Genomic DNA, 25,004 nt, shown 5'->3' with positions numbered 1-25,004 from the left:
CTTATTACAATCCTCTTTTCTTTCAGACCTAGATTTGATGTGTGTTTGGGATCACGGTCATGTTAAAAAATCCAGATGTGTCAACGTGTCAAACAACCAGCTGCAGATTTAAAATAAAGATGAAAAAAAATGGCAATAGTCCTCCATCTTTATTATTATTAGTATCACTTTTACTGATAGAATACTTCCACAGCATGATGCTGCCACCGTTGTGTTTCACTGCCGGTACAATTGTCTTTGATTAGAAAGTCTGGATTTTTACAACTTTCAAAAAATTTGGCTTCCATTTTTTGCCTGAAATCTCTTAAAAAAGAGATTTATAATCTCAAGCTGGATGAATATATGTTAACATACATTTACATTTTTTATGTTTAACAATACACTGTTTATGATAACAATTTAACCTAAAGCAATACTTATTAATTATAACTACTAACCTACATTATTTCTAATTTTTGTTTTAGGACAACAAGATAAACATATCTAAGCTACTAAAATGGCAATCCTTCACTTTTCCCACATGAGAAACACGTCTCTGTGTGAACTGATGAATGCACAGTACCTTTCAGAACTATTCATTCCCCTTAAACTTTTCAACCTCTTGCCACATTTTAGACATCGAACATAAAGATACAAAATTGTAATTTTCTTGTGACGAATCAAAAACAAGTGGGACACAATCATGAAGTAAAAAGAAATTTAGTGGAAATTTTAAACTTTTTGTCAAAAAAAAAATACTGAAAAAATGGGTGTGCAAAATTTTTCAGCCTCCTTGAGTTAGAATTTTATAGCACCACCTTTTGCTGCAATTACTGCTGCAACTCACTGGGGATTAATCTCTATCAGTTTTGCACATCGAGAGACTGAAATTTTATTTTTTCAAGCTCAGTGAGTTTGGATGGAGAGCGTTTGTGAACATCAGTTTTCAGTTCTTTCCACAGATTCTTGATTAGATTCATGTCTGGACTTCCACGTGGTTTTAATACCTGGATATGTTTAAAGGTATTGGGGAGGATTTTTTAAAAGATCTCTCCACTTTAAAAAAATGCACGTGTAAAACTCCCTGCATAATTATAATAAAGCAATTTATATGCATGAAACAAGTGGAGCAGTATGGCAATTGCCATACTGCTCCACTTGTGAAAGTAAAATCTGTTGGGCTCCTTTTGGCATCAAGACAATTATTCTTATTGCCACCTTGCCAGACAGGACACTGTAAAAAAAAATAAAAAAAAATAAAAAAATGCACGTGCAAGAGCATGCAGGAGCCCATTTCTCCTTGTACACTCCCTGTGTAAAATGTGCTGTTTTCATAGCTTATACAAGCTTAATGTGGTGCCTCCTTCACCCAGGCACCGCGCAGTGTTATTAGTCACCCCTATGCCACCTATGGTGACAGCAGGCCGCTGTGACAGCAAATCCCATAATGCTTTGTGAGGAGACCTCTCTGTGCAAAGCATTCTGGGATATATCTGCATCTTCTGAGGCCTTTCATTTCTTCTCATACACTTTGTAGACACTTTTTCTCTTACAACACTTGGCCATTTTCAAAGAACCGCAGTGAGAGCTTCAACGACTGTCTGAAACCGTAGCTCACCACATATATACGCCTGAAAGTGCGCATGCTCAAAAAAAGATAGGCCTTACATAAACATATACTTCAACAAATATGTTGAAAAATCTATGCACTGCTCTTTTATTTAAAGTTGAATATAATTAAAAATGAATAACTTTCACCAACTTTGAGGAAGAGTTGTCAAATATAAATCCATGTCATCATATTGATAGCTAATAGCACATATTTTTCTTTTGCAACTAATCAACTTGACTTCAAAGAATCAAATAAAAATTGGTTGAAAAGTGGCTCTAAGACTGAATATAATTCAATAACTCCTTAGATTATAATTAAAGCTGCTTATTATTGAAAATAATAATTGAAATATTCAAAACTTCATGAGTGTATGCCCTTTTTTATTCAACCATGAACATTTCATTATTTTTTTTTTTTTTTTTTATATTTCCTTTTGTTTATCTTTTGAGATCATATTTAACCCAGAGTGTTTGCTTGTTGCCTCTGCACCCTGTCTCCTTGGAGCACCACGCTGGGGAGTGCGGTGTGGCGATCCACAGGGATTAACCTGGGAAATTTAATTAGAGAAACTGTAGTCTCTAACATTGCAATCACCCGAGCTGGTCATCTGGTCTTTGGTGGGTGAGCTGGAGCTGTGAAATCAGAAGCAACAAAAATGTCCAGAATCCTGGTAGAGATCATCAACAGAGAAGAAGGATGAGGTGTAGACTAATGGACAAACCTAAAAAATATCTAAATATCTAGTGTGTCTTTAAGTTTAAATGTGCCTTACATGAGAAGATCAATAGCAGGAGTTGACTAAGGCCAATCACAGCCACAGAAAGATACTCTTCGTATTGCTATTAGAGGCACTGAAACTTTTTCTTCTTCTTTATTCTCATGCAGTGGGATCTTATGAAAATATTTTCTTTCAGCAAGTTAGTATGAAAATCATAAATTATAGTTTAATTACATATACATTTTAGTTATTTACTTTTAAGACATTATTTATTATTTTGGCTTACATCTGCTGAAAACCACAAAGACTGTTTCAGTAAAAATCTAAATAGAACATAAAGACATCGAGGATGATCTTTAATGCAGCAGTGTGTGCATGCTGAAATGTATGTCCATCTACTCTGCAATATATGCACTTGATATTTAATGTAGGCCACCTCTAAATGAACTACATCAACAGCATGACATAAAGGTCATCAGCTTGTGATTCTGCTGAGTTGTTCAGGAAGCCTTGTTTGCTTTTAAATATATATATATATATATATATATATATATATATATATATATATATATATATATATATATATATATATATATATATATATATATATATATATATTTAAAAGCAAACAAGGCTTCCTGAACAACTCAGCAGAATCACAAGCTGATGACCTTTATGTCATGTCAGATGACATGAGCCCTCAGTCAGTAGAAACATCACAATGGACCTGTCTATGAGATAAAATCGGTGCTATTTCTTTACTAAACATAATTTTCATGGTAGAAATTCACTTTTTTATTTTCAAGGAGTTTAATTTGGAGTTTTCTTTAATTGTAAGAGCATGACATTGAAAATTAATATTATTTTTTTTTTTTAAATGAATTACTGAAATAAACTTACTTTAAATTGATTAATGGAAATGAACCTGTTGCATTTTTTTTCTTTTACTTTAATGCGAAAAGTGGAGAAGATTAATGTAATAAACACTCAGTTTATTACATTAGAACAAGCGTGGGGTAATCACTATTCCATCCACAGCCACACTATTGCTTAGTAATCCTGATGCTAAACTCCCCATTACTCCATCTGGGACCCAACAGCATCCCACTCCCTCCACCTGCCTCCCAAAAAGGACACACACACACACCCACAGTGGTAAAGCAACTGTGGCTCTAAGGGTTTTCAGTCCTGTTTGCGCTTGCCTGGAGGAAGGGAGGGAAGAATCATGTCCTGCAAATTAAAAAAGCTGCTGTAGGAATGTCATCGAGTCCCAGAGGAGCAGACAGCAGCCGTCCCTCTTCCAGTGCTGACCCAGTGGTCAGTGGTGAATCCTCCTGTTTGTATTCTGCACGCACACCGGGCCCCGGGGAGCGCTTCTGCACGTCTCCCGAGGGACTGCTGGTAATTTAAGTCAAACATGATGTCCATGCTTGTTTGACTCCCGTTTAAAGTGTTTCAATCACTCGTATGTTTGCCACAGGCCGTCCTTGTCACACTTGTTCAAAGACCCAATCAATTTTATTTGATCGACTTCCTTCTGTCCAGACAATTATTTCTCTTTCCTTTCAATGAAGTGGTTGAACTGATAATTCGTGATGGGTTAAAGGTCCGAATTGATATTGTAAAGATGGATTTTGGTAAAAGTAGGACCTCGCACCCCCCTCCCCCTTTCTACCCCCCCTTCCCCTTCTTCTCCCAGCAGGCCTTTAGAATTATGGGTGGACTAGTGTCATGTGCCACTAATTAAGGACTCTTAAAGGGCTACGGAGCATACTCATTAATGAACTGTAGCATCCTTGCTCTCCATTGAGTGATTAAAAAGGGGAGGGCTGATTTAGTTGGGGGGGTGGGAGGTATGTCAGATAAAAACTTGCAAAACAAAAATAACTAATTGTACATGAATTTTCTATTTATTGTAAAAAAACTTAAAGGGGAAAGGAAACTTTCAATTTGTAAAAAGAGTTTTTGTTTGCAACTTTAGTCAAATACTTTGACTCATTTCACATTTTCTTAATTGTTTGATTAATATATTAGTTGAATATTGTTGTTTTTTTCAATGTATTTCCATATTTATAAAACACAATAGCAACCTGCCAGCTGCCCCCTCCCTCTCATTTGTTTATTCCATTTTCATGGAAATGCAAAAACAAAACAAAGCAAATGGGCGTAGTTGTCTTTATGAAAGTAGGCCAAACAACCGCTGACAAACAAGAGGGGGAGTTGTAGGTCAGGGCGCCCACAAGCCGTGTGTAACCGTGCCTGTTGAGAGAGCATGTCACGCTGCAGTAAGCTGCAACACACACAATAACATGCAGACACTCCTGTCAGAATGATGTAACGCCGTCTAGACTAAACAAAAACACAGTAGTACACACACGTAATCAAAGACTATAATATATGTTTGATACGAAAAATAAAGGTTAATTTCACTACATTGAAAATATATTTAAGCCCCTTTAACTTTTCCACATTTCCATATCTTAAAGTATATAAAAGGGAAATGGACACATGCTGTAGCTTGCAACTGTTTTTAAAATAAATAAAAAAAAAATCTGAAATGTTTGGTGTCTGCTTGTATTTAGACCCTTTAATCTGACACCTAAATAGAGTCCAGCGCAGCCAAATGCCTTCAAAAATCACCTTGTTACTAAATACAAACTTCACCTGTGTGTAATCTAATCTAATCTAATCTAATTAATACACAGACTTTCTTTGAAAACTGAGAACAATAGTGAGCAAACTGCAACACGGAGACCAAGGAGCAGAGCAAGTATCACGTTTTGAAAATCCCAAACTCTGTTTATTCCACCATTTTCAGAGGAAAACTATATGGCAATACTAAAAAATATAAAGACACATATATCCACATATATTGTTGATCTTATGAAAGAAATAGTCAATCATTGATACAGCCAAGAGTCCAATGGCAACTCTGGAAGAGATACATTTATTTATCAATTATATAATACTTGTTTAATCCCAAAGGGAAATTCAGTTACAATAGTAGATAAACATTGAGTGTTATTGAGTGTAAAAACTCTTCTTTTGTGTGAGAAAGAGTCCATACAGACTGAATATAAGTTATTAAATGTAAAAGCTGATTTACTGCATATTGAATCATTACTTCTATGCCATGTTTAGCTTAATCTTAAGATTTGGTGTTTGTGGTGTAGCGTTTCGTCAAAAGAGAGATATATTCTAAGTGGAATAAGTGTTTTTCTAACGTTAAACAACTCTACTTAAATTGTATATGACAGCATATCCTAGTCAATAAAGGTTAAATCTTTTTAAGAAAGAGTTTTAAGAAACTGTTTTCAAGAGAAACCTGTAGATTTGCTCCTAATAAAGTTTATTTTAAGTAGAAATAAAACTATTTTTAACCTTTGTCCCCTGTAGTCAGAAGCACTGGCCTCATGAACAAAGAAAAAGATGCAGATTTTTCATTATTTCTAACACAGGGTGAAGATGACAAGGTTGAAAAAGGTCATCAGTTACCATCTCCATCCTGTCACACATTGATGAATTCATTATGTTACTTTATCTTGTTCTGTTGACATGGAGGTCATGATCCTAAGGACCTGGACAGGCTTGGCTTGACCCCCCCAGCCAGAACCCTGTATCCCTGCTGTTTTAGTGTGTGTGTTTTTATTTTCCACCTGAGTTGATTAAAGCACTGCAGACTTGTTAAGGTGGAGCTTCTGACATGATGGTAGCAACAAGACATTTTTTTTAAGGAAGTTTATGGTTTAAGCTTTGTAACTAGGAAAAACACTCCTATATTTCTTTAAAATCATACAAATTATGCAGTTACAGATGCATCTGTTGTCTGCTGCTTATTTGACCATAACTTTATTCAAAATCTGTGAGCTGATTTTCATACTGATGAAAAGGGAAGCCAACAACTCTTGATTTGGATCTAAATTGTTTGGAAAAATGTTTGGACTTCTACTTATTATCTACTTGAAATAAAATTAAAAGACTTGACCTTGATTCATGTCAGCACTATAAACTGTCCTGCAGTAGCAGACAAAACCCTTGAACTTTCTGTTTTGCAAAAGGAAAGAAATCTGCCAATCTTTTTTGTCCAATATAGTGCTAAAATAGATAGAAAGGATAGTTTTTGACTTGATAATTGTAGCACCTGAATGTGGTTTGAAGTTGTAAACACGCTGTTGCAGCTCTGATATTTTTAGGGATGTTGTTGTAACAGAGTTTGAAGCTGATTTTCTTTAACTGTGCCTGTGAAAGAAAATCAGCCCTATCAAATTAAGCTGCCACCTCCATGCTTCACTATAGATATGATGTGTCACAGTTATGACTGTCATAGATGTATAAGGCTCGATTTGATTTATGACACATTGTTGTTCCGGAGCTTTGGATCCCTGCAGCTCCTCCATAATTACCATATTACTTAACAATTCCTGGATATTGCTCCTCCTTCACCCTGTTTCTGTGTGGGAGGATGGCCTTATGGTAGGTAGGTTTGACTCTATTTCAACTGACCTATGGTTGTTTGTATATTCCTTGAAATATTGTTCTACTACCTACCTCTCCTCTTACTGTTTCTTGGTCTTCACGATGGCTTTTTTCACTACTATTCTCTAACTAATCACTAGGACAGTAATTTCAAATATGCACTGGACTCATAAACTAGGTATCTTCTGTAGGTTACTGTTTCTGCAGGAATATTAGACGGAACTCAATAAAAATACCAAAATTAATTTGAAAAAATGTTAAAAACATGTACCCTTTTCCTTGATGTTTTTAACCATGCTCTACTTTTTGTTATATAAAATTCAGATTTAGGTTTCTGGTTGTAATGAAATAACTCTAGGGGCTAAAAGTCTAGGGGCTATTAATACTTTCATAGGGAACTGTTAATGTGTATACTTTCTTTAAATTTGGAGTTTTGAATAAGCCAGAAAAAATGCACATTGTTTTTAAGTAACCACCCTCCACCTCATGCACAACCCATACTCTTTGTGTCCTGCCCTCTCCTCTGGCATAATACCTAAGGTTTGAAATCCACACACACAAACACACAACAGATGCTCCCTGACGCTTACTCGCCGCATAAAGTGGGCACGTGATTGACGGCCGTGGGTCCGGAGGCCTGCCAGCCTCATGGCATTGTGTTCTCCTCAGGCAGGCAGCAGGCCTCCCCGAGCACCCTTTTGTCTTGGGTTGGATAACAAAGCGCTGGCCAAGCCGCTGGTGTGGCACGCGCACAGCCACTCATCCCCCTGGTCTGTGACCCAAACAGGTGGATCGGAGGGAAGGGCTGGTAGTAGCGGGTGGATGAGGGAGGGGGAGGATGGGTGAGAAGAGGCTGCATCTGTCCCTACACTCAACGACTCCCTGGGTCAGCCATATGCTCCCAGGAGAGAGGGAGACACGCATACAGACCCAGACTAACAGGTGGAGGGTGGGGGGTGGGGGGGATTAAAAGAGGTAAAACTCATCATTGGAGGATATTCAAACTGTCAAATTGGCTGTATGAGAATAACACTGGACTGTTAGAAGTTTTAATGTCACTAAGGATCTTAACGCAACAGTAGGTGTCTGGGTGACCGTACCAGAAGGCTTTCTGAGTGGGTGAGCTTGATTAAAGGCTTCAGTGTACTTAGTCTTACAGTTTGAACAAAGTCTTAATTTGGAATATTGATTATTCATATGTATTCAGTACATTTAGAAAAGAATTCACCAGTTGTAGTTCTGCAGCATGCATACTTCTGCACTTTATAAACATGAGACAAGTGTCTGCCTGCCCCTTATATCTCAAAGCAGCCAAAGCGAGTTTAATTCCTCTTATCTGAACTTCAGTTCTAAGGTGATTTCAAATAAAGGCCATTAGCACCAGAAAACTGACAAAAATGTTGAAATTCCAGAAAACAAATGAAATAAAACTAGTTATGTGTCAACTAAATGACAGAAATTAATTCTAATTTTCTGAAGATATGGAGGTTTTCAGACAAAAAGATTGGCTCTACTTTCCCAAAAAGTCATCCTGAGGTGCTTCACAAGACAAGCATGTCTGAGTCATATTCAGGATCATTTGATCAAATTAGTATAATCCAGTCTAGTTATATAGAACTGTACGGTACTACATGCATGCACTTCAGGATCCTCCTAATGATCTGTTCAAACAGGAGCATTTCCAATTCTCCTTTTAAAAAAAAAGCTTATAGTTAGAGTGGCTCAGGTTATCCAGAGCTATCTCTATAGTTGTGCTGCTATAAGCTAAGACTGATGGAGGACATAGGGACCCTTTTTCATCAGTCTGCTTCATTCTGTCTCTATTCTCCAACTCTGCAGGATTTCATTGTTCAATCTCTAAATTTATGCTCTATCTGCTTTTTCTTATAGTAGCTTTATCTGGTCTGTTCCTGTTTGGCTGTGACACCATCCTGGAGAGAAATATCAGCTTGCTGCTGCCATTAACACCTTTTATAGATGTGGGAGCTTGGCCTGTTTTTCAGTGTAGTCCTGTTTCTGTTACTGTGCCTAACTGTATGGGCTCTCTTTCATCCTGACATGGGAGCTGGCTTGTTTTTCAGTGTAGTCCTGTTTCTGTGCCTAACTGTATGGGCTCTCTTTCATCCTGACATGGGAGCTGGCTTGGAGCTCATCTGCCTGGCTGTGTGTTTCCTGGATAGGGCTTTCCTGTGGAGCTGGTTTACAGCCGGTGGACGTACCTTTAGACTCTGCTATTCAGTCTGTTTCGGACGGAATACCCTTTATTTAATTTTTGAAAAACAAGTAGAGGGATGCAATTTGTGCATTTGTGGATGCGAAAGACGTCTGATCTCCTTTAAGCTCTCTCATTGACGACCAAGTGACTGAAGCTGAAAAGCTCTGCAATACTGCTGTTAAACTTAGCTACTTGGCAAAAAGTCCTCAGCAGCCATTAACAGCTGGTGTTTGGGAGCCCAAAGTCTTGGCTGTTCAACTTTAAATGTAGAGACAAGCTTTCATTAGAGCTGTATGAAGAAAACATTGTAGGAATTGTAGGTGAAGTACATGCCACATACGTATAAGTTATATATGTCACAAGTGCTACCACTGCTGCAATCGGCTAAAAGCTGGACATTGGAGATAAGTGTCACTTGGTGATTTACCCAATCAGCTCAAAGAATTGTGCTGAATGTCTTTCCTTTTTTGTAAATACTTTGCACAGGAGCCTTTCCAGATGGATAATGTGAAGAATTCAAATTGAACTACACTACCAATCTGGGTTATGCCAGGTTAGAGGTCCACAGCTCAGGTGAGGAAATCTTTTGACAATTACACAAAAAGATCTTTGGAATAGTGGTAAGAAGAGAAGAGAAGAATCAACCACAACCTATTCAGAGGAAATAGAGAAGATGTGGAAGTACATGATCAGGTTAGATAAAACCCAAACTAAACTTTTTCGGTCGACATACAAAGCAATGTAATCTAGGCTCAGACATTACCCTGAACAAATTCTCTATTATAACATTTGGGATTGCTCTAAAGTCAATGGCTGTGTCCGAACGTCCCCCCTAAACCCTAGATCTCTCACTCACTATATAGAACGGGAACTATATAGTGGAATTTATAGTGAACTCAGTTAACTGACCGTTTGGACAGAGGATCACTACTTTTCGCTCCTTGTTGGTCATGTAACTCCACCTCCCCGCATGGTGCCTGTGCTATCTTTTTTAATTGTCCCTGCTGTCAGGTAGCGACAGATGTAGGCGGCAGCGGGCCGCTGTGATAGCAATCCCATAATGCTTTGCGAGGAGAGCTCTCCGGATTATATCTGCTCGTCCAGTGACCATGGATGATCAATACTTTTAAAGGTGCAATGTGGGAAATTTCAAGTCCACTGCTTTTCCATCCACTAGATGTTTGGATGCTCATCTAAATTGCATAACCGATATATAGTGTCCTATATAGTGATTATGGCGGGCATTCAGACACAGCCAATGACTCAGTGCTATCACCATGGAAATGTTGCTGCATGTTTGATTAACAGAATGGATTGCTGTAAAATAAGAAACTATAAAAACAGTTCATTTTTGTTAACAAGAAAATGTTTTACACAGTGGCACAAGGCACATAACTTCACTGTTTTGTTTATTTAAATAGAAGTACTGTAATTACCTTTTGAATCCAACTCTATGATTAGATGAATGCAGTAATTAGAAATGTACTATATATTCCTGTATTTAAGGTAATCCTCTTTAAATGCCTTGAGATGACATTTCTTGCTGATCAATATTATCTTAAGAAGCTAAATTGAGGTGAAATAAATTCACTATATATCTATTAGTATCTTAGTTTCACTATAGCCCTGTAGTGTCAAATGTCATTTTTTATTCATAAGATACAATTAGGAGCTTAAATATTTCCCTCATTTAAGTATTATTCCTGACTTATTAATGTTGATACACAAAATTCCTGCCAAGAAGTTTAATAGATTTTAGCTCCATTAGTTGAATGAACTCACCAGACCTCCAGGAGACGCCTTCATCTATTGACGGGATGAAAATAGTTCTGCTAACTGACTGCCTGCTGCTTATCTTTGGCTTTACATGTTGCTTATAATGTAAGCAAGTCCATAAAGTCATACACCAATCTGAAGCTTAGTGCGCTCCATTTAATAGTGTCTGCATGACATTTGGGACTTTATATGCATTAGTGACCATTAGTCATCCCTGGTGGTGACATATTAAATATTTTGTATTGAACGGTGTTAAAGACCTCTGCTTTGCTCAATACAAGTTCCACGATTTGCAAATAAAGAAATAAATGCTTGTTTAAAATGACATCTAAATGCCATAATTTGTTACGTTTTCATCTGAGGATATTTTTTATTTTTAGGCAAATAAAAAATTGCAGGTTTCTGTTTTAATTTTTAGTTTAGTCTAACCGACTTTTTTTTTTTTTTGAATAGGTGTATGTATAAGCTTTACTAATGGAGTTTTATGTCCAGCCATCAGTTTTTTAACATATGTTCAGGTTGGCTAATCTTCTTATTGGTTGGAGGTTTTCTCCCCTCCAATTTTGAATAGCTTAACAAAAATATGCCTCAGTAATGGATGGCCAGATCCTCATCCACCCCCCTCCTCCCATCAGCTATAACTTAAAATAGGCCATCAAGTGGCTAATGAACTGATAAGCCCTCTGTGTCCTGTGGGGTTTATGAACATTATATGCCAAATGTCTGGGCATATTCTGTGAAACAGTTTTTTTTTTTAAGTATTGTAATATTTCCAAATGATCTTGACACATCAAAGGCGTGCATTTACCCACAAGAATAACCACATGTTGTATGAGAAAGGAAAACTCTAAAACCCTTGCGTTCATTTCTTCTGTGACTGTGTGGCCTCTGCGCTTGATGACACCGCCAGCGAGTCAAACGGCTGGTATCATTATCAGTTCAGGATCTGTTTAAATCCATGGATTTGTGTGAGCAGTTGGAGAAATTAAAATAACATGCTTTTTACAGCGCTTACTTTAAATCTCTTTAGACTTCATTTTTTAAAACATCTAAATCTGTTATTATGTAGGCCGCACAAAACCCTTTTAATGTAATCTTTGACAAGATTATGAAATTCATTGATGATGTCACAAACTTAAATAATAAAAAAAAATGTTGACTAAGCCTGGATAAGCACATTCAAGGGGATACTGCGGGATTAGAATATTATTTATTTATAATATCTCCTATGAGTTATTGACACATATTACTCTTCAAGTTGATTATTCCATCTATATTTTGTCACATCTTTTTTTTTTAAAAGCACATTAAAGTGGGTTAGTGTGACAGTTTTAACATCAATGTTTTAATGTTGATTTCTTTGTGATATAATTTTTAATTTATAGCATTTTAATAAGATTCAAAAGGTTTTCCAAAATTATTTCATAACATATTTAGAATCACTTAAATTGTGTGTTTTTCTAAAAAATCTGATTTCTGTAGTTTTTGGGGTTTATTAAAGTTCAGAAGAGAATGAAAAAAGAAACTTTGCATCTGCAAGATTTTTAAAAAATCCTTCTGTGAAAAACATCAAGGTCCACCCTGTGCTTCTCTTACTTTTTTACATCACTTTAGTTTATTTGCATCTCTGTGGGTTTGGCTGCATGTGTCGCCTCTCAAGCAGCCAGAGTGGCTTCTTGCTACCTTGAAAATGTGCTTATTTCTTAACAGAGAGCATTTAGAGAAGGGCACAGGACTGAGTTTTATGGCATAAGCTGGTCCATCCGTCTTGATTAAAACCCACTGTATAAATGTGTCTTTAAAGGTAAGATTTTCTGTTAGATTTACTTAAAATCTCCAAAACAAAACAAAAAAAAAAGTCACATTTTAAGCTGTCCTTTGAGGCTGCAAAGGAACAATTAGAAACACCTACCTAAATGGATAGGCTGTTGCTCACTAATTCAATTTACAAGGTTGGTTTGAAATTAGGACTTTGTTGACATACAGTAGCTTCCATTTTCTTAAGGTTTTTTGTGTGCAAAGTGTGCAAATATTTCAAATCATCTTATGTCCTGTCTTAAGCACCTGCACAGTTTGCAAGTCACTCTGGGCCCTGAGACTCAGCATCTTTCCTTGGTTAATTGACATTTAGTGGTTGGAATTTATTGATTTTGCAAGTTTAAAAAATTGCTGAATAAGAACCCTAATTCAAAATCTTTATGCCTCTAGATTGGTTTTAATTCTGCTGAGCTGTTTTTCCACATTTTTTCCTCCAAAGTGTGACAAAAGTGACCCTTAACACTTGAATTCTTTCAGGAGTTTCTCTGAAGGGGTTGGTGACGCTGCACAGACATAATCTCATGAATATGCAGACCTTCCTCAACCTAAGCTGTTCTTTTCAATTACGATTGTTTCACTATTTTTGGCCATAACTTCACATATTCATGTGCTTTAAAACAGACCCAGAAAGGATTTTTTAAGAATTAAGCATAGAAAAATGCTGTATACTTGAGAAGGAGCTATCTAAAAATGATCCACATTACCTTTGATAAAGGTCGTACCAGCTGTCGCATAATTTGGCTTTTTTTTTTTTACATACAAGCCTTCTTCAGACCACTCTAGAGTGGAATTAGAGAGTCTCTTCTTTTCAACATTGATTATTTCAAGAAACACTTTTAATTAGTGGAGACTCCAATGAAAGAATGATTATTGGCAAAGTCAAGGATGCTAATTGAATGCTGCTGGACTTCTGACAGTATTAGTGCGCCGCTGTGCTGCACAGACTCATTACAGATTCTAAACCCGGCCTAACTTTAGGAGCCTCAGCACACTGAATAGATTCAAGAGCAACAAAGAAAAAAAAACAAAAAAAAAACACAGTTGGAGTCGAAATAGAAAATATTCTCCAGGTAGTTCTGAGTCTGAATAGTATTTTAAGACTGGTTTTCATGTGAAAAGTGGTTAAAAGACCAAACACTTTTTTACAGTTTTTAACAGCTGGTTTAAATGGGAGCACGAATAATCGGATCAGGTCTAACAAAAATGTATGTGTTGCTGTATGGGTTAGCTTAAGTATTTAAAAATAAATGGTTATAAAACAGCTTGATTCCATTGAGGATTTATAGAACCTGCAATTTGGCAATAACTGACTATGCTTATTAAAAATGTGGTATCCATGATTTTGAAATATACGCTCTTTAAATTGTCACTATATTTATGCTACCATTGTATCACTTGAGATGTTGATTTATGATCTTTTGAGGGCTATAGTTAGATTAAAAAAAGTTATAAAACAATGATTAATTACACAGCTATTCTAAAATGGTATAATTTGTTTGTAAAATAGTGATCTATTATTTTCCCTGGATATTAATGAATAAACTACATAAACAAGAACAACTGATCCACAGAAACTGCTGCTTGATATTTCAAATAACAGGAAAATCCTGAATACTTCATGTGCCTCATTCACAGATAAAATATGACCATAAAGTAGCCAAAGTACAAAACTATAACTTTTCTTAAAAGGATTACATGAAAGCTAAGAATGAGGAGAAGCTGAAGAATTGTGCCTTCAGGCTATCTTAAAAAACTTCAAGCTTGTCAAAACCGGAGGCTTTAACTGAGGTAAAACTTTGTTTTTGCTTCTTTACAAATGTTATTTTTAATATATATAGTTTTTTAAAAAGACTTGTTGTATTTATGCATTGAAAATTCAGAAGGAAAGAAGCCGTTTTTGGAGCTATTTTAAAGTCACCCCTGATTTCCGACCATTTTCATGATTTTCATATATCTGCAATAAAATTGCAAATTTTTGTATGACCTTCACAGACGGATCTCGTTTAGACTAATTCAACCTGCCACCCCGAAATACCCCTTATACAATTTGTAAAAAATAAAAAAATAAAAAAATAAAAAAAGAAAAAGAAAAAGAAAAATATATATTCCTGTTTTTTTTTCTTTTCGTTAAACTGGGAGATCCTTTTTGCATTTTGTAATATAAACCACAACGAATCGCATGTTGGCTCCATGCTGTAATACTCTGAGATGTCTTGGATCGAGAGTTTATAAAATATGCATGAGAAAACAGAGTGGTTCAAACTGACAAGTGTGATTATTACTCACTTGCATGACAATTACTGGCCCAATTAAAGCGAAGCCGCGCGTTTGAACCAACAAAACGGTGACCTACTTCTTATTTTTCTGCGAAAGTATATAACATTTTTTAATGCAGTGAATATTAAATAGTTCTTGTAACTCAAATCTGTTCGGAAATGCAAGGGCAGCTTTTTTGCGAACTAAGACACACACATTCACGCACACACGATTTTTTTCTTCTTTTTTTTGTAGTAGAATAAGCCCACAAGATCTTTATTCATTTCTTTTCAGCAATGAAGTCACACTCTCTTTGGGGGACCAAGTGAAGGATCCACAATCAGATTGGATAGGGGGTGGGTGGTGGAGAGTCTTTTCCAGAATGGTCTAACCCTCCATAATATAACTGCAGGAAAGAAGGCTCATCGCTATCTTTGAATTTTACTTTAAACTCCATTTTGTTGTCCAAAAAAAGGCTGTTCAAATCTTAGCAGAGAGTCGGATGCGAGAGAGGGCTCACAAATTGCATACAATACAACAGATCACAGTTTCGAAGGCTATATCACAGATAAAAAAAACACCTATTTACCATTTATTTAGACGCACACTGATTGTCTCTTAAAAACTACATATTGATTCCTTATAAACATTTTTTTCTTAAATAAAGTAGTGCATCCATGTCCACACAGTATCCTCATGTCTCTCTGCCAGCAGGTAAATTTTTTTTAAAGAGGTCTGCACCTCAGCAGGACTCACTGAAGTGATAGTTCCGTGGCTGCGCATGTCCTCAACAGGTGTTTTTACGCACAGAGGCACGCAATGATAGAGGTGGATGAGGGGCTACAAGTTGTGAATGAACAGGGAAAAATCTATTTGCCAGTACTAAAATAAATTAAAACTCTCCTTTAGGAGTACCGAAGACCACCGGAGTAAAAAGAAGAAAAAAAAAAGAGCGAGAACGCAGCCAGTCTCAACCAGTCTGATGTTGAGTTTTTATGAAAGATGCCTGAACTGCGTCTCATGTGATCGACTCTGCTTCTTTTCACAGGACCTGGAATTTCCACGAGGATGTTTGATCCTTATAATCCAAGCAATCGGCATTAAAGTTCAGCTTCCAAGATGCCGCTTGGTCCTTATAATCCAGGCAGTCTGCCGTGGAGTTGAAGCCCAGGCCGGACGTCCCGTAGCCCTGGGTGGAGAGAGACGCCGGAGACTGGTTCAGATGGCTTGTGACCGCGTTAGTGCTCATCGGACTGAGAGTCGAACCGGGCCCCGATAGCTGATGGTGCATTGGAGTGAGGTAAGAGCTGCAGTCCATGCCCCCGAAGTAGGACGTCGACCCTGCGTAACCCTGGCTGTAGCCAGAGGCCTGCGTGTAGGTCATGGGGTAGGAGCGCTGCATGCAGGAGGAGGAGGTAGACAGGGGGTCCGACAGAGGAGAGATAGATGCAGGGCTCCAAATGGACACCGGAGCGGTGCTGGTGGAGATGGCAGGGACTGTGGTGGTGCTAGTCGGGGGCGTGAACTGGCCGCTGGCCCCCTCCGAGCTGACCTCCCTGGTTGGGGAGCTTTTCTTTTTAGGAGGTCGCACCTTGTTCTGTCCGCCGTTCTGTTGTTGCTGCTGTTGCTGGCGACACTTAGCCCGCCGGTTCTTAAACCACACCTAAAAAAAAGCAAAAACATGGAAACCATAATTAAAAGCAAAATAGAGCAATAAAGACAGAGAAAATAAAAAGGCGAAGCATGCAAACGAACTACATAAAATAAAGATGTATGCTTTGATTAATGCTTTCCAGTTTAGTAAAAGTTTTATGTTTTTTTAAAGCAAGCTTTGTTTTTCTTCCCTATAGAATTGTTAAATAAATATATTAAAATTGTACATTTTAATAACAAGACAATTTAGAGAGCTAAGGCCTAGTTGAATACTATATGAGAAAAGAAAAAAAAAACATGCAAACTTATTCTAAAAAATATGGTTGTCATATGAACAAATCAATGGAAATAGAAAAATAGAGACAAGAGGAACTTTTCCCACACAGGTGAGGAACAGAATGTTGATGCAGCCAACAGATAGCTTTGTTTTTTGTTTTTTTGTTTTTTTTTTTTGGTATTAAGGGATTATTATATAATTATGTTTTAGATATACAAAACAAGCTAAATTAATTATAATCGAATTTTAAAACATTATTTTCAATAACAATAAATGAAACGTAGAAACAAAATTCAAACATTCTCAGAAACAGCTGAACAATAAAACTGAATATAGCGCATTTACTTTTCCTAATTCGATGTTTTATATTTTTATCACATTTAAATTCAATTATTTTTGTCTAGAAGAGTTCTAATTTACAAACTATTATTACTATTATCTATATAAGTTAATATAAAGGAAATTATACGTGAAACATGAGCAACCTATAAGTTATTGCAGAGTAGCTTGTAACTGACAAGACTATTTCAAAATATAAAAATAGTTTATTTCCCCCCAGAGCAGTCTGTAAACTCACCTGTACTCTGGACTCCGGTAAGTTGATTTTCAGCGCCACTTCTTCGCGCATGAATATATCCGGGTACCTAGTTTTGGCGAACAACGCCTCCAAAACGTCGAGCTGTGCGCGCGTGAAAGTAGTCCTTTCTCGCCTCTGTTTCCGTGGCGTGGCTGTAGACAGAACATCATTGCAGATTCGGTAAATATCACCTTGGCTTGTAAGAAACGAACGAAAACCATTCGACTACAGTATAGTATGACTTAGATAATCTATAAGCATGTCTTACATTTATGTGCGTAATTACGCACCAGTCTTCAGCCTATATATATATATATATATATATATATATATATATATATATATATATATATATATATATATATATATATATATATATATATATATATATATATATATATATATATATATATATATATATATATATATATATATATAAACATATGGCACGAGAACTTCAGTATTGAAAAGAAAATATATGACAATTTTTATTGTTTATGTCAAAATGCAAAAACTGCTTTGAGCCAAATTAACAATAGGACAGAAAATCTCAAACGAACGTCGCTTTATCCATTGCATTTATTTAAAAAAAGCAAAACCCACCTGGATAACCCACCGATGGATGCAAAAGGTCCATCCCGGAAGTCGTTAAGCTCAGGCCATTTACCGTGTAAGGTGGTTGCTTTAGATACGACATCATGCTAATGTTTGTCTGAGGGCTGAAGTTGGAGAAAATTTTGAAAACTGGTGTCGTTCCAAAGGCGCCCCTCGTGTCCTCTCTGATCTCCGTGGGCTCCGTGTTACAACGGGCACCTGTTTGAAAAAAACAACAGGAACTGTTAGATATTTTTTTAACCTTACATCTTACACACTGTTATAGGAGTATGCGCCCTCCCCAAAGACTCATCTTGCTTCTCATAAAGCTGCCAGTGCATCTTCAGTTCAGTTGCCCTTACCACTATATGCCCCCCCTCATGAAAGCAAACAAAGAACTACAGCAATTAATGCCATCAATACTTTTTTAGACAGTAAAGAGGGAAACAATCTAAATTATCTGAGATCTGAGATTTCTATATGTATATATATATATATATATATATATATATATATATATATATATATATATATATATATATATATATATATATATATATATATATATATATATATATATATATATATATATATATATATATATATATATATATATATATATATATATATATATATATATATATATATATATATATATATATATTCTTAGATAACTATGAGTATGACTTAGATAATCCATAAGGATGTCTTACTTTTATGTGCGTAATTACGCATAAAAGTATGAAATATATTATTTCACGTTAAATAAATGGGTACAACTCCACATTTTGAAGGAAAATGAAATAAATGAAGCTTTCTATTATATTTAGATAAATAAAATCTAAATGGCTGGTTGGCGGTGGGACATATTCCTCCTCAGTGAAGATGTGAAGCTCTTGAATCCGCACCGTGATGCTGTTTGGTAAACGCGATCGTTGTCACTTCAGCTCCAGTGACCCTCCGCTCCCCACGATCCCCACTGTGCCTCTTGATTAGTTGCATCTTCTCCCTCTCCATCCAACGGTTTTAACCCCCTCATCCCAATCTGTCACACTTAAACACACACCAGCCCGTCAACCAGTTGCTCTCCCGCTCAATAATAATAATTAGCCCCTCGTCCAACGATTAATTATGATAAATGGACTGATGATGAATTACGGGGATAATTCAAGTGGCAAATGGCTCGAAAGACTGAAAGCTTTTAAAATAAACCTCGGAATTAAAGGCAAATATAGAGGATGAATGTATCTGCGGATGTTTTTCGTGTATCTAACTCTAAATAGAAAATAATTCATATGATTTTGGGAGATGCATAACTCCCAGAAGCAGGGAACATATTAATTGTGACATGTTGGTTTATTGTCTGATGAAAGATTCATTTCGGCAGTCATAGGAGGCGCAAGAGGCCCCGGAACATTTACCCCTTCACATCCCTAAAATGAATAGTTTTCTTTTTTCAATATATTTAATACTATTATAAATAATTTATTTTAGTTTGGATCAGTGCGTTATGTATTTTTTGCATTTTAGTTTTTTTTTTGCCCAAACTAGAACTTATTTTTTTATACATATTTCCAATAATAATAATAATAATAATAAAAATAAATAAATAAATACCAAAAAGTGCAAGTAGCCTATGCAATAAAAAAATCGTAAGATTAAAATGACCAAAATAAAGAAACAAAACTAAAATCTCATTCAAAATTAAAAACTCAGACCCTCCAGAGGGGTCTAAGTTCGACAATATTTAAACACCTTTTTTAAATAGTGTAATTTCGTTTTATCGACCCTTCTTGGATCTGTTATGCACCTTATCTAAAATACCAAATATTCCCCGGTAATAGAAATTAAGATAAAAAAATACGTTAAATATTTGAAGCACCATAATCATTCCACTGGCCTTCTTGAGTTCAGGATTTATTTTCAATACTTTTCGTTGATGTTCCCTGTAGATAATCTGATAATTGTAATAATAATATTAATAATGATAATAATTAAAATAATAATAATAACTTACACTGGCATTTAGGTGTAGAAATGACTTGTTTTCTTGATTCCTCTCTTTCGGGGGGAAAAGCAAAAGCTGTGCAGAAGTCAAAGAGTCCGAGTGACAAAACCTCCAAAAAGCAAGTAGGAACAGCCTCCTTCCGCCGATGAACAGCAGCACAGATAAAAGTTGAGCGATGAGCGCAGCATCGGGCTCTGAAAGGACGCTGATGGCGGCGGTGGAGCTGCGGAGGAGGCTGTGTGTGCGCCTTTAGGATTTGTTCAGACTGAAGTGGTTTGAGTTAGATTTTGTACAAACCGCCAGCCAATGGGGAGCCTGGAGAACTGAGCTGAGCTCCTTCTCTGTCTCCGTCTCTCACACTGGTGGGAAGTATCCCCCCCCAACCCACCCGCCACTTTTTTTTTTTTTTTTTTTTTTTAGGGGAACAAATCTCTCCAGCTACTTTTTTTTTGACGCACGGTCCTCAGCCAATGGCAGCGAGAAAAGCGACTGCCAGCATCCCCATCCCACCGCAGAGAGGCTGCTGATGGGAAATAAACGGTATGATGACACCAGACTTTATTTATGTGTATTTATTCCATTATTACACCCTATTTGATAAAAAGAAAAGGAAGAACCACAATTTAAAGACTAAAACTTAATATTTTTAAACGAATATTGCGGAAATTTATTTATTATTTTTTTGTTGCGTATAGCCTTGCTTATAACAGTCTTATAACTGTTTAAATATTTCATAAAAAACTCAAAATGTGTCTTTGTTTTTATCAAGGAAGTAGTTTTGAATAAATAATAAAAAAGAAAGATCTTTTAGGGAAAAAAAGAGGAAAGGGAGATCTGAAGCAGGGCTCTCACATTCCAGCGCGTCGCTGAAAAAAAGGGGGGATTTAGAGCGACTTATTTCCTTTAAATTGTCCTCCGGTCCGCCGAGTTAGCCAGTATGATCTCACAGGCCTGAGCCGAGCTGAACTGGAGAACACCAGGGAGTCAGAGAAATGTTAGTCGCATCATCTGGAGGTGAAGACAAATGATGGAAGAACAATGCGGACGCTGAATGACTTGATATTCCCTCATTTATTAAGGTAGGCAATAATAATAATAATAATAATAATAATAATAATAATAATAATAATAATAATAATAATAATAATAATAATAGAGGTTAATTGTCCTGGCTGTGTAGAACAGATGTTATATTTGAGCTCCTCCAGCCTCTGTGGGACAAAGAAAATCCTCTTTTGCGTCACTTAAATTTTTGAACCTGTGTGCCCATCTCAAAATAATATGCTGAGGGTTTTTGTCACGGCTTGGTAAATGTATCATCTTAAGAGGCTTTTTCCAACACCTACACACACCATCTCTCTCTCTCTTTCTCTCTGTATCAAACACACTCTAACACACAGACACTCTCTCTGCAGCCTCTGCACGGACACACCCGCTCCCTTCAAACAGATTTGAATATTGATTTAGATTTATAAACACAGGCAGAGCGTGGCTTTTTTTTTTTTTTACTCATTTGTCATTTGCCACTCTCTCTCACTCTCTCTCGATTTCTTTCTGTATCTGCGTGGCTCTTGTGAAAAGGGTCAGAGTCAAAGGTGTCGTGATAGCTGTGAGGAATATATATATATATATTTATTTTAACCCAGAGCTGCATGCAGTGCAGCTCACACACCCAGAACCCTCCTTATAAAGTCAGTGACATCTCTTTTGACAGATTCCGATCGGAGGAGGAGCATGCATGGATCCAGAAGTTGGATTTGTCCAGGAACTGAGACAGAGAAAAGTTTTGCTATAGCTGAAAACACATACAGGTAACATTTACAGTATTCACCTTTTTATGCTTTTCTTTTTTTGCATCTTTTTTTTCAAAAATTATGAACTATGTCATCTGAAAGAAAATGTTAACATTTCTATTGGAGCTTAATTTTGGTTATTTGAACATTGAAGTGAACACATTTGCTGTGCATGAGCAATGACTAACACCTCGACTAAAAATGACAAGTTAAAAAGAAAATAAATGCTGTTTTTCTTACTTTAAAAATATACCTATATTATATGACTTATGTATAATATATATTTTGTTTTATTTGTGCAATATATAGACAGATAATGTTACCCAGGTCAGAGTGTAATATTGATTACCTCCTATAGTGTGACAATTTAATTTAATCTCGATAAATTTCATATCTTCTAAAATCCTATTTATCATTTCAATTATTACACAATAGAAAAAATAACTCGAAAGGAGCAAGCAAAATATTTCAAACTTCATTTGGAAGAATGTGGGATGCATGAAACTACAAAACAACAAAACAAAATGTAAGATAGTGTAAAAATGCAAAGCAGCATTATTTAGTAAATAGTTTTGGCCACAGAGTTTTCTTGTTTATAGTATTTTTTATATCTTTCCAAACATTGTTAAAATTAAGTCAGAACTCATATGTTTCCTTTTTTTAAATGTGTTATTTAACATTATTATTATTAGTAGTATTATTATGATTTAATAAAGTAGCCTACATGATTTAGGCTCTCCTTTTGGGCCGCCTCATTATAGCAGCTGCATGGTAATGGATCCCAATCTGAGACGTTTTGAAACTGCAGCGTGGAGAATGATGATGTCTGATGCTGTTATCTGCCGCATCTCACCGTTTAAAATCGCTAAATAAATTATTAAAGTGCAAAGCGAGGCCCCTCCGCGGGGACTGTGTATCTTAAAAGGACGTTTAAGGGGAGAAGCGGCGGAGCGCCTCCGGCGGGCTGCGCTCCCACTGACTCCTGGCTAATTGACGAGGAGCGGCTTTTATCTCCGCCTGCGCTGCGCTCAACCTGAGGGCGTTGATTTCTGCACCGGGCCCGCTCCAACCTGGGATTTCCGCCTGTTAACGCGCGGCCACGCATCTTTGCAAACGCACCGCGCACCGCCTGTTTGACCCCCGGTATGATATTTGAAATAATAATAAAAAAAGCATTATTAGATTTGGTAAAATCTAAAAATGCCTTGTCCCTCTCTGTGCTCTGTCTCAGGAGAATAAACCAGCACTCTGCGGAATAATTAAGAAAAAATAGCATTTTGCATTTGGAACATTTATAGTAATATCTCTGCAATGAGAAAAATCTAACGACCATATTAATATATATTTTTAGTGCAGCTTTCATCTCTCCTCAGCCTGTCTCACAAGCCCTGACGGATATTCGCATGGCTGCTTAAAAGGAATGTGTTTGTAGAATTTATTACCATCTTAATGAAAAAAAAATTACTCTTTTTTTGGAATAAAAACAATAATAACTTTAATTTAATTATTTAAAACTCGAATTACATGTAGAGAACAGACAGAGAACTTTCTGACCCCAATTAATAAAGTTAAATTGTCAATTAGTTACATAATTTGAGCTAGAGAAAATAATTTACAATGTATAGTAAAACTAAAGTAAAAGTAAAAGTATGTATATTATGATCTTGAATAAATTTTTAATTTCGTGGAAGTGGAAATAAAGTGTGATATTCACTTATGGTATTCCCAGGCAGAGTGCATTAATGAAACAATTGTAGAAGTGGCATTATGTTCAGGGTCTCATACAGTAGTTCATTTGTAATTAATAGTTTTGACTGTCTGAAAAAAATTGGATTAATAGGTCAGAGATATTGTGATTTACAGATGTTGTGCTTTTAAAAAAAAACAGGAGTTCTGCTTAAAATCAAAATAGGAAATAAAAATAAGACGTTAATAACAAAGAAGCCTTCCTGCTGTGTTCTCTTATCACAAAAGACTCAATCTTTGTGTAATGTATCGTGTAACTGACCTAAGAGGTCATCAGTACTCATCCAGCCCCCTCCCCAAGGATTAATGGTGCAAACCCCCTTCTTCACATTTGTTTTAAGAGTTTGGTGACACAGCTAAGTGCAGGCGTCCTGGAATCAGACATTTTATTTCACTCTGAAATGTTACTCTAAGGAAAGACAGAAAATAAATTTAACTATGAGTCTGTTTATATTTTACACTTTTATTGTGAGAATAATAAAAAATTGGATGTTTTTTCCTCCTTGAAGTCTAAGATATGTTTACCAAAATTGGTCCTACTGTTATTATGGCACCCTTTTTCAATTAGAACCCTAAGTGTTTGTGTTTTGTTTCTGCAGGAGTTTGCAAACAAACAAGTGGAAGCAGTGAACACAGTCGACGTGCAATTCTCCAGCCTCCAGCAAGAGCCAAGGTCATGACTGGCTGACAGAGGCAAATTAGCAGAAGTTAACATTATGAGAACTGTCTAAAGAAACCTTTGCATGAAAATATTCATTCAAATTTCCACTTTAACATACTCAAACATTTTCTGTAATTGCTTGTGAGTGAAGAGCCACATTAATTGACTGTGACTGTTCTTATAATTAAACTTCAATGTGTAAAAGCATTGTTGCCACTATTGTTAAAGGTTTACTCTTCCTGTGTGCTCTGAGGAGTCTGCATGGCGTGCTAAAACCTGCCCTGCAGACCGGACCTTCCCAGTCTTCAAAGCAGGGGAACTCAATGTGAGGGGGATTTGTTCAGGCTTATTTGGTAACCTAGGATTTGAATTGGATTCTTGGAGGCATTCACGACACATTTGAAATATGTTACATTGTGCGATTTTGTGTGTAATCCCCATAATAAATTTTTAGAAATGGTTTCACAACTGTGAGTATTCATGATTCATCAAGTGGTTTTCTTGTCTTGCCTCTCAGGGGTGAGGTGTGTGCTGCCTGAAGGAAATGTGGGGGGGTTAATTGCAGCAGTCAGTTTGCATCCTACAGTTTTTAACCTTTTGTAAAAAATATATTCAGTATATTTGACCTGAATAAGTGATAAGGTCATCCAAAGAGATCCTGGGAAACCTCCCAAAAGCTTTGGAGCCTTTTTAGGGGATTATAAAGCAGGGAAAAAAAATCTGGACTTTGTCAGCAACTAATCCTCATATACAGAAAAAATCTAAACAAATTGGGAAATGTTTTAAGTAAAATGTAACATTGCAAAATCAAAAAGTAAACAAAATTAACAAGTGTGACATTATTC

The 25,004-nt window shown here is 36.3% G+C and overlaps 1 protein-coding gene and 1 long non-coding RNA gene across 2 annotated transcripts; one reads left to right on the top strand and one right to left on the bottom strand.

Moving 5' to 3' along the window:
* Nucleotides 1-15,082: 15,082 nt before the first annotated feature.
* otx2b (orthodenticle homeobox 2b) lies at nt 15,083-20,289 on the bottom strand. Its single transcript, XM_038291511.1, has 4 exons — nt 19,969-20,289; nt 17,961-18,170; nt 17,358-17,509; nt 15,083-16,513 (listed from the first exon to the last, which is right to left on the bottom strand). Exons 2-4 carry the CDS (start codon nt 18,055-18,057, stop codon nt 15,893-15,895), a joined length of 870 nt encoding a protein of 289 aa, XP_038147439.1. The 5' UTR covers nt 18,058-18,170; nt 19,969-20,289; the 3' UTR covers nt 15,083-15,892.
* Nucleotides 20,290-20,802: 513 nt separating this feature from the next.
* Nucleotides 20,803-24,628, top strand: LOC119787505. The gene is made up of 3 exons (XR_005281325.1): nt 20,803-21,038; nt 21,674-21,770; nt 24,098-24,628. It is a non-coding gene; the product is annotated as an uncharacterized LOC119787505 (long non-coding RNA).
* The last annotated feature ends 376 nt before the right edge of the window (nt 24,629-25,004 follow it).

This window comes from Cyprinodon tularosa, unplaced genomic scaffold (assembly GCF_016077235.1).
Source record: "Cyprinodon tularosa strain WSP-4 unplaced genomic scaffold, ASM1607723v1 ctg3, whole genome shotgun sequence".
NCBI classification, from domain to species: domain Eukaryota; kingdom Metazoa; phylum Chordata; class Actinopteri; order Cyprinodontiformes; family Cyprinodontidae; genus Cyprinodon; species Cyprinodon tularosa.
Note: the sequence above shows the minus strand (reverse complement) of the source record. Positions and strands in the feature narration are given on the sequence as shown.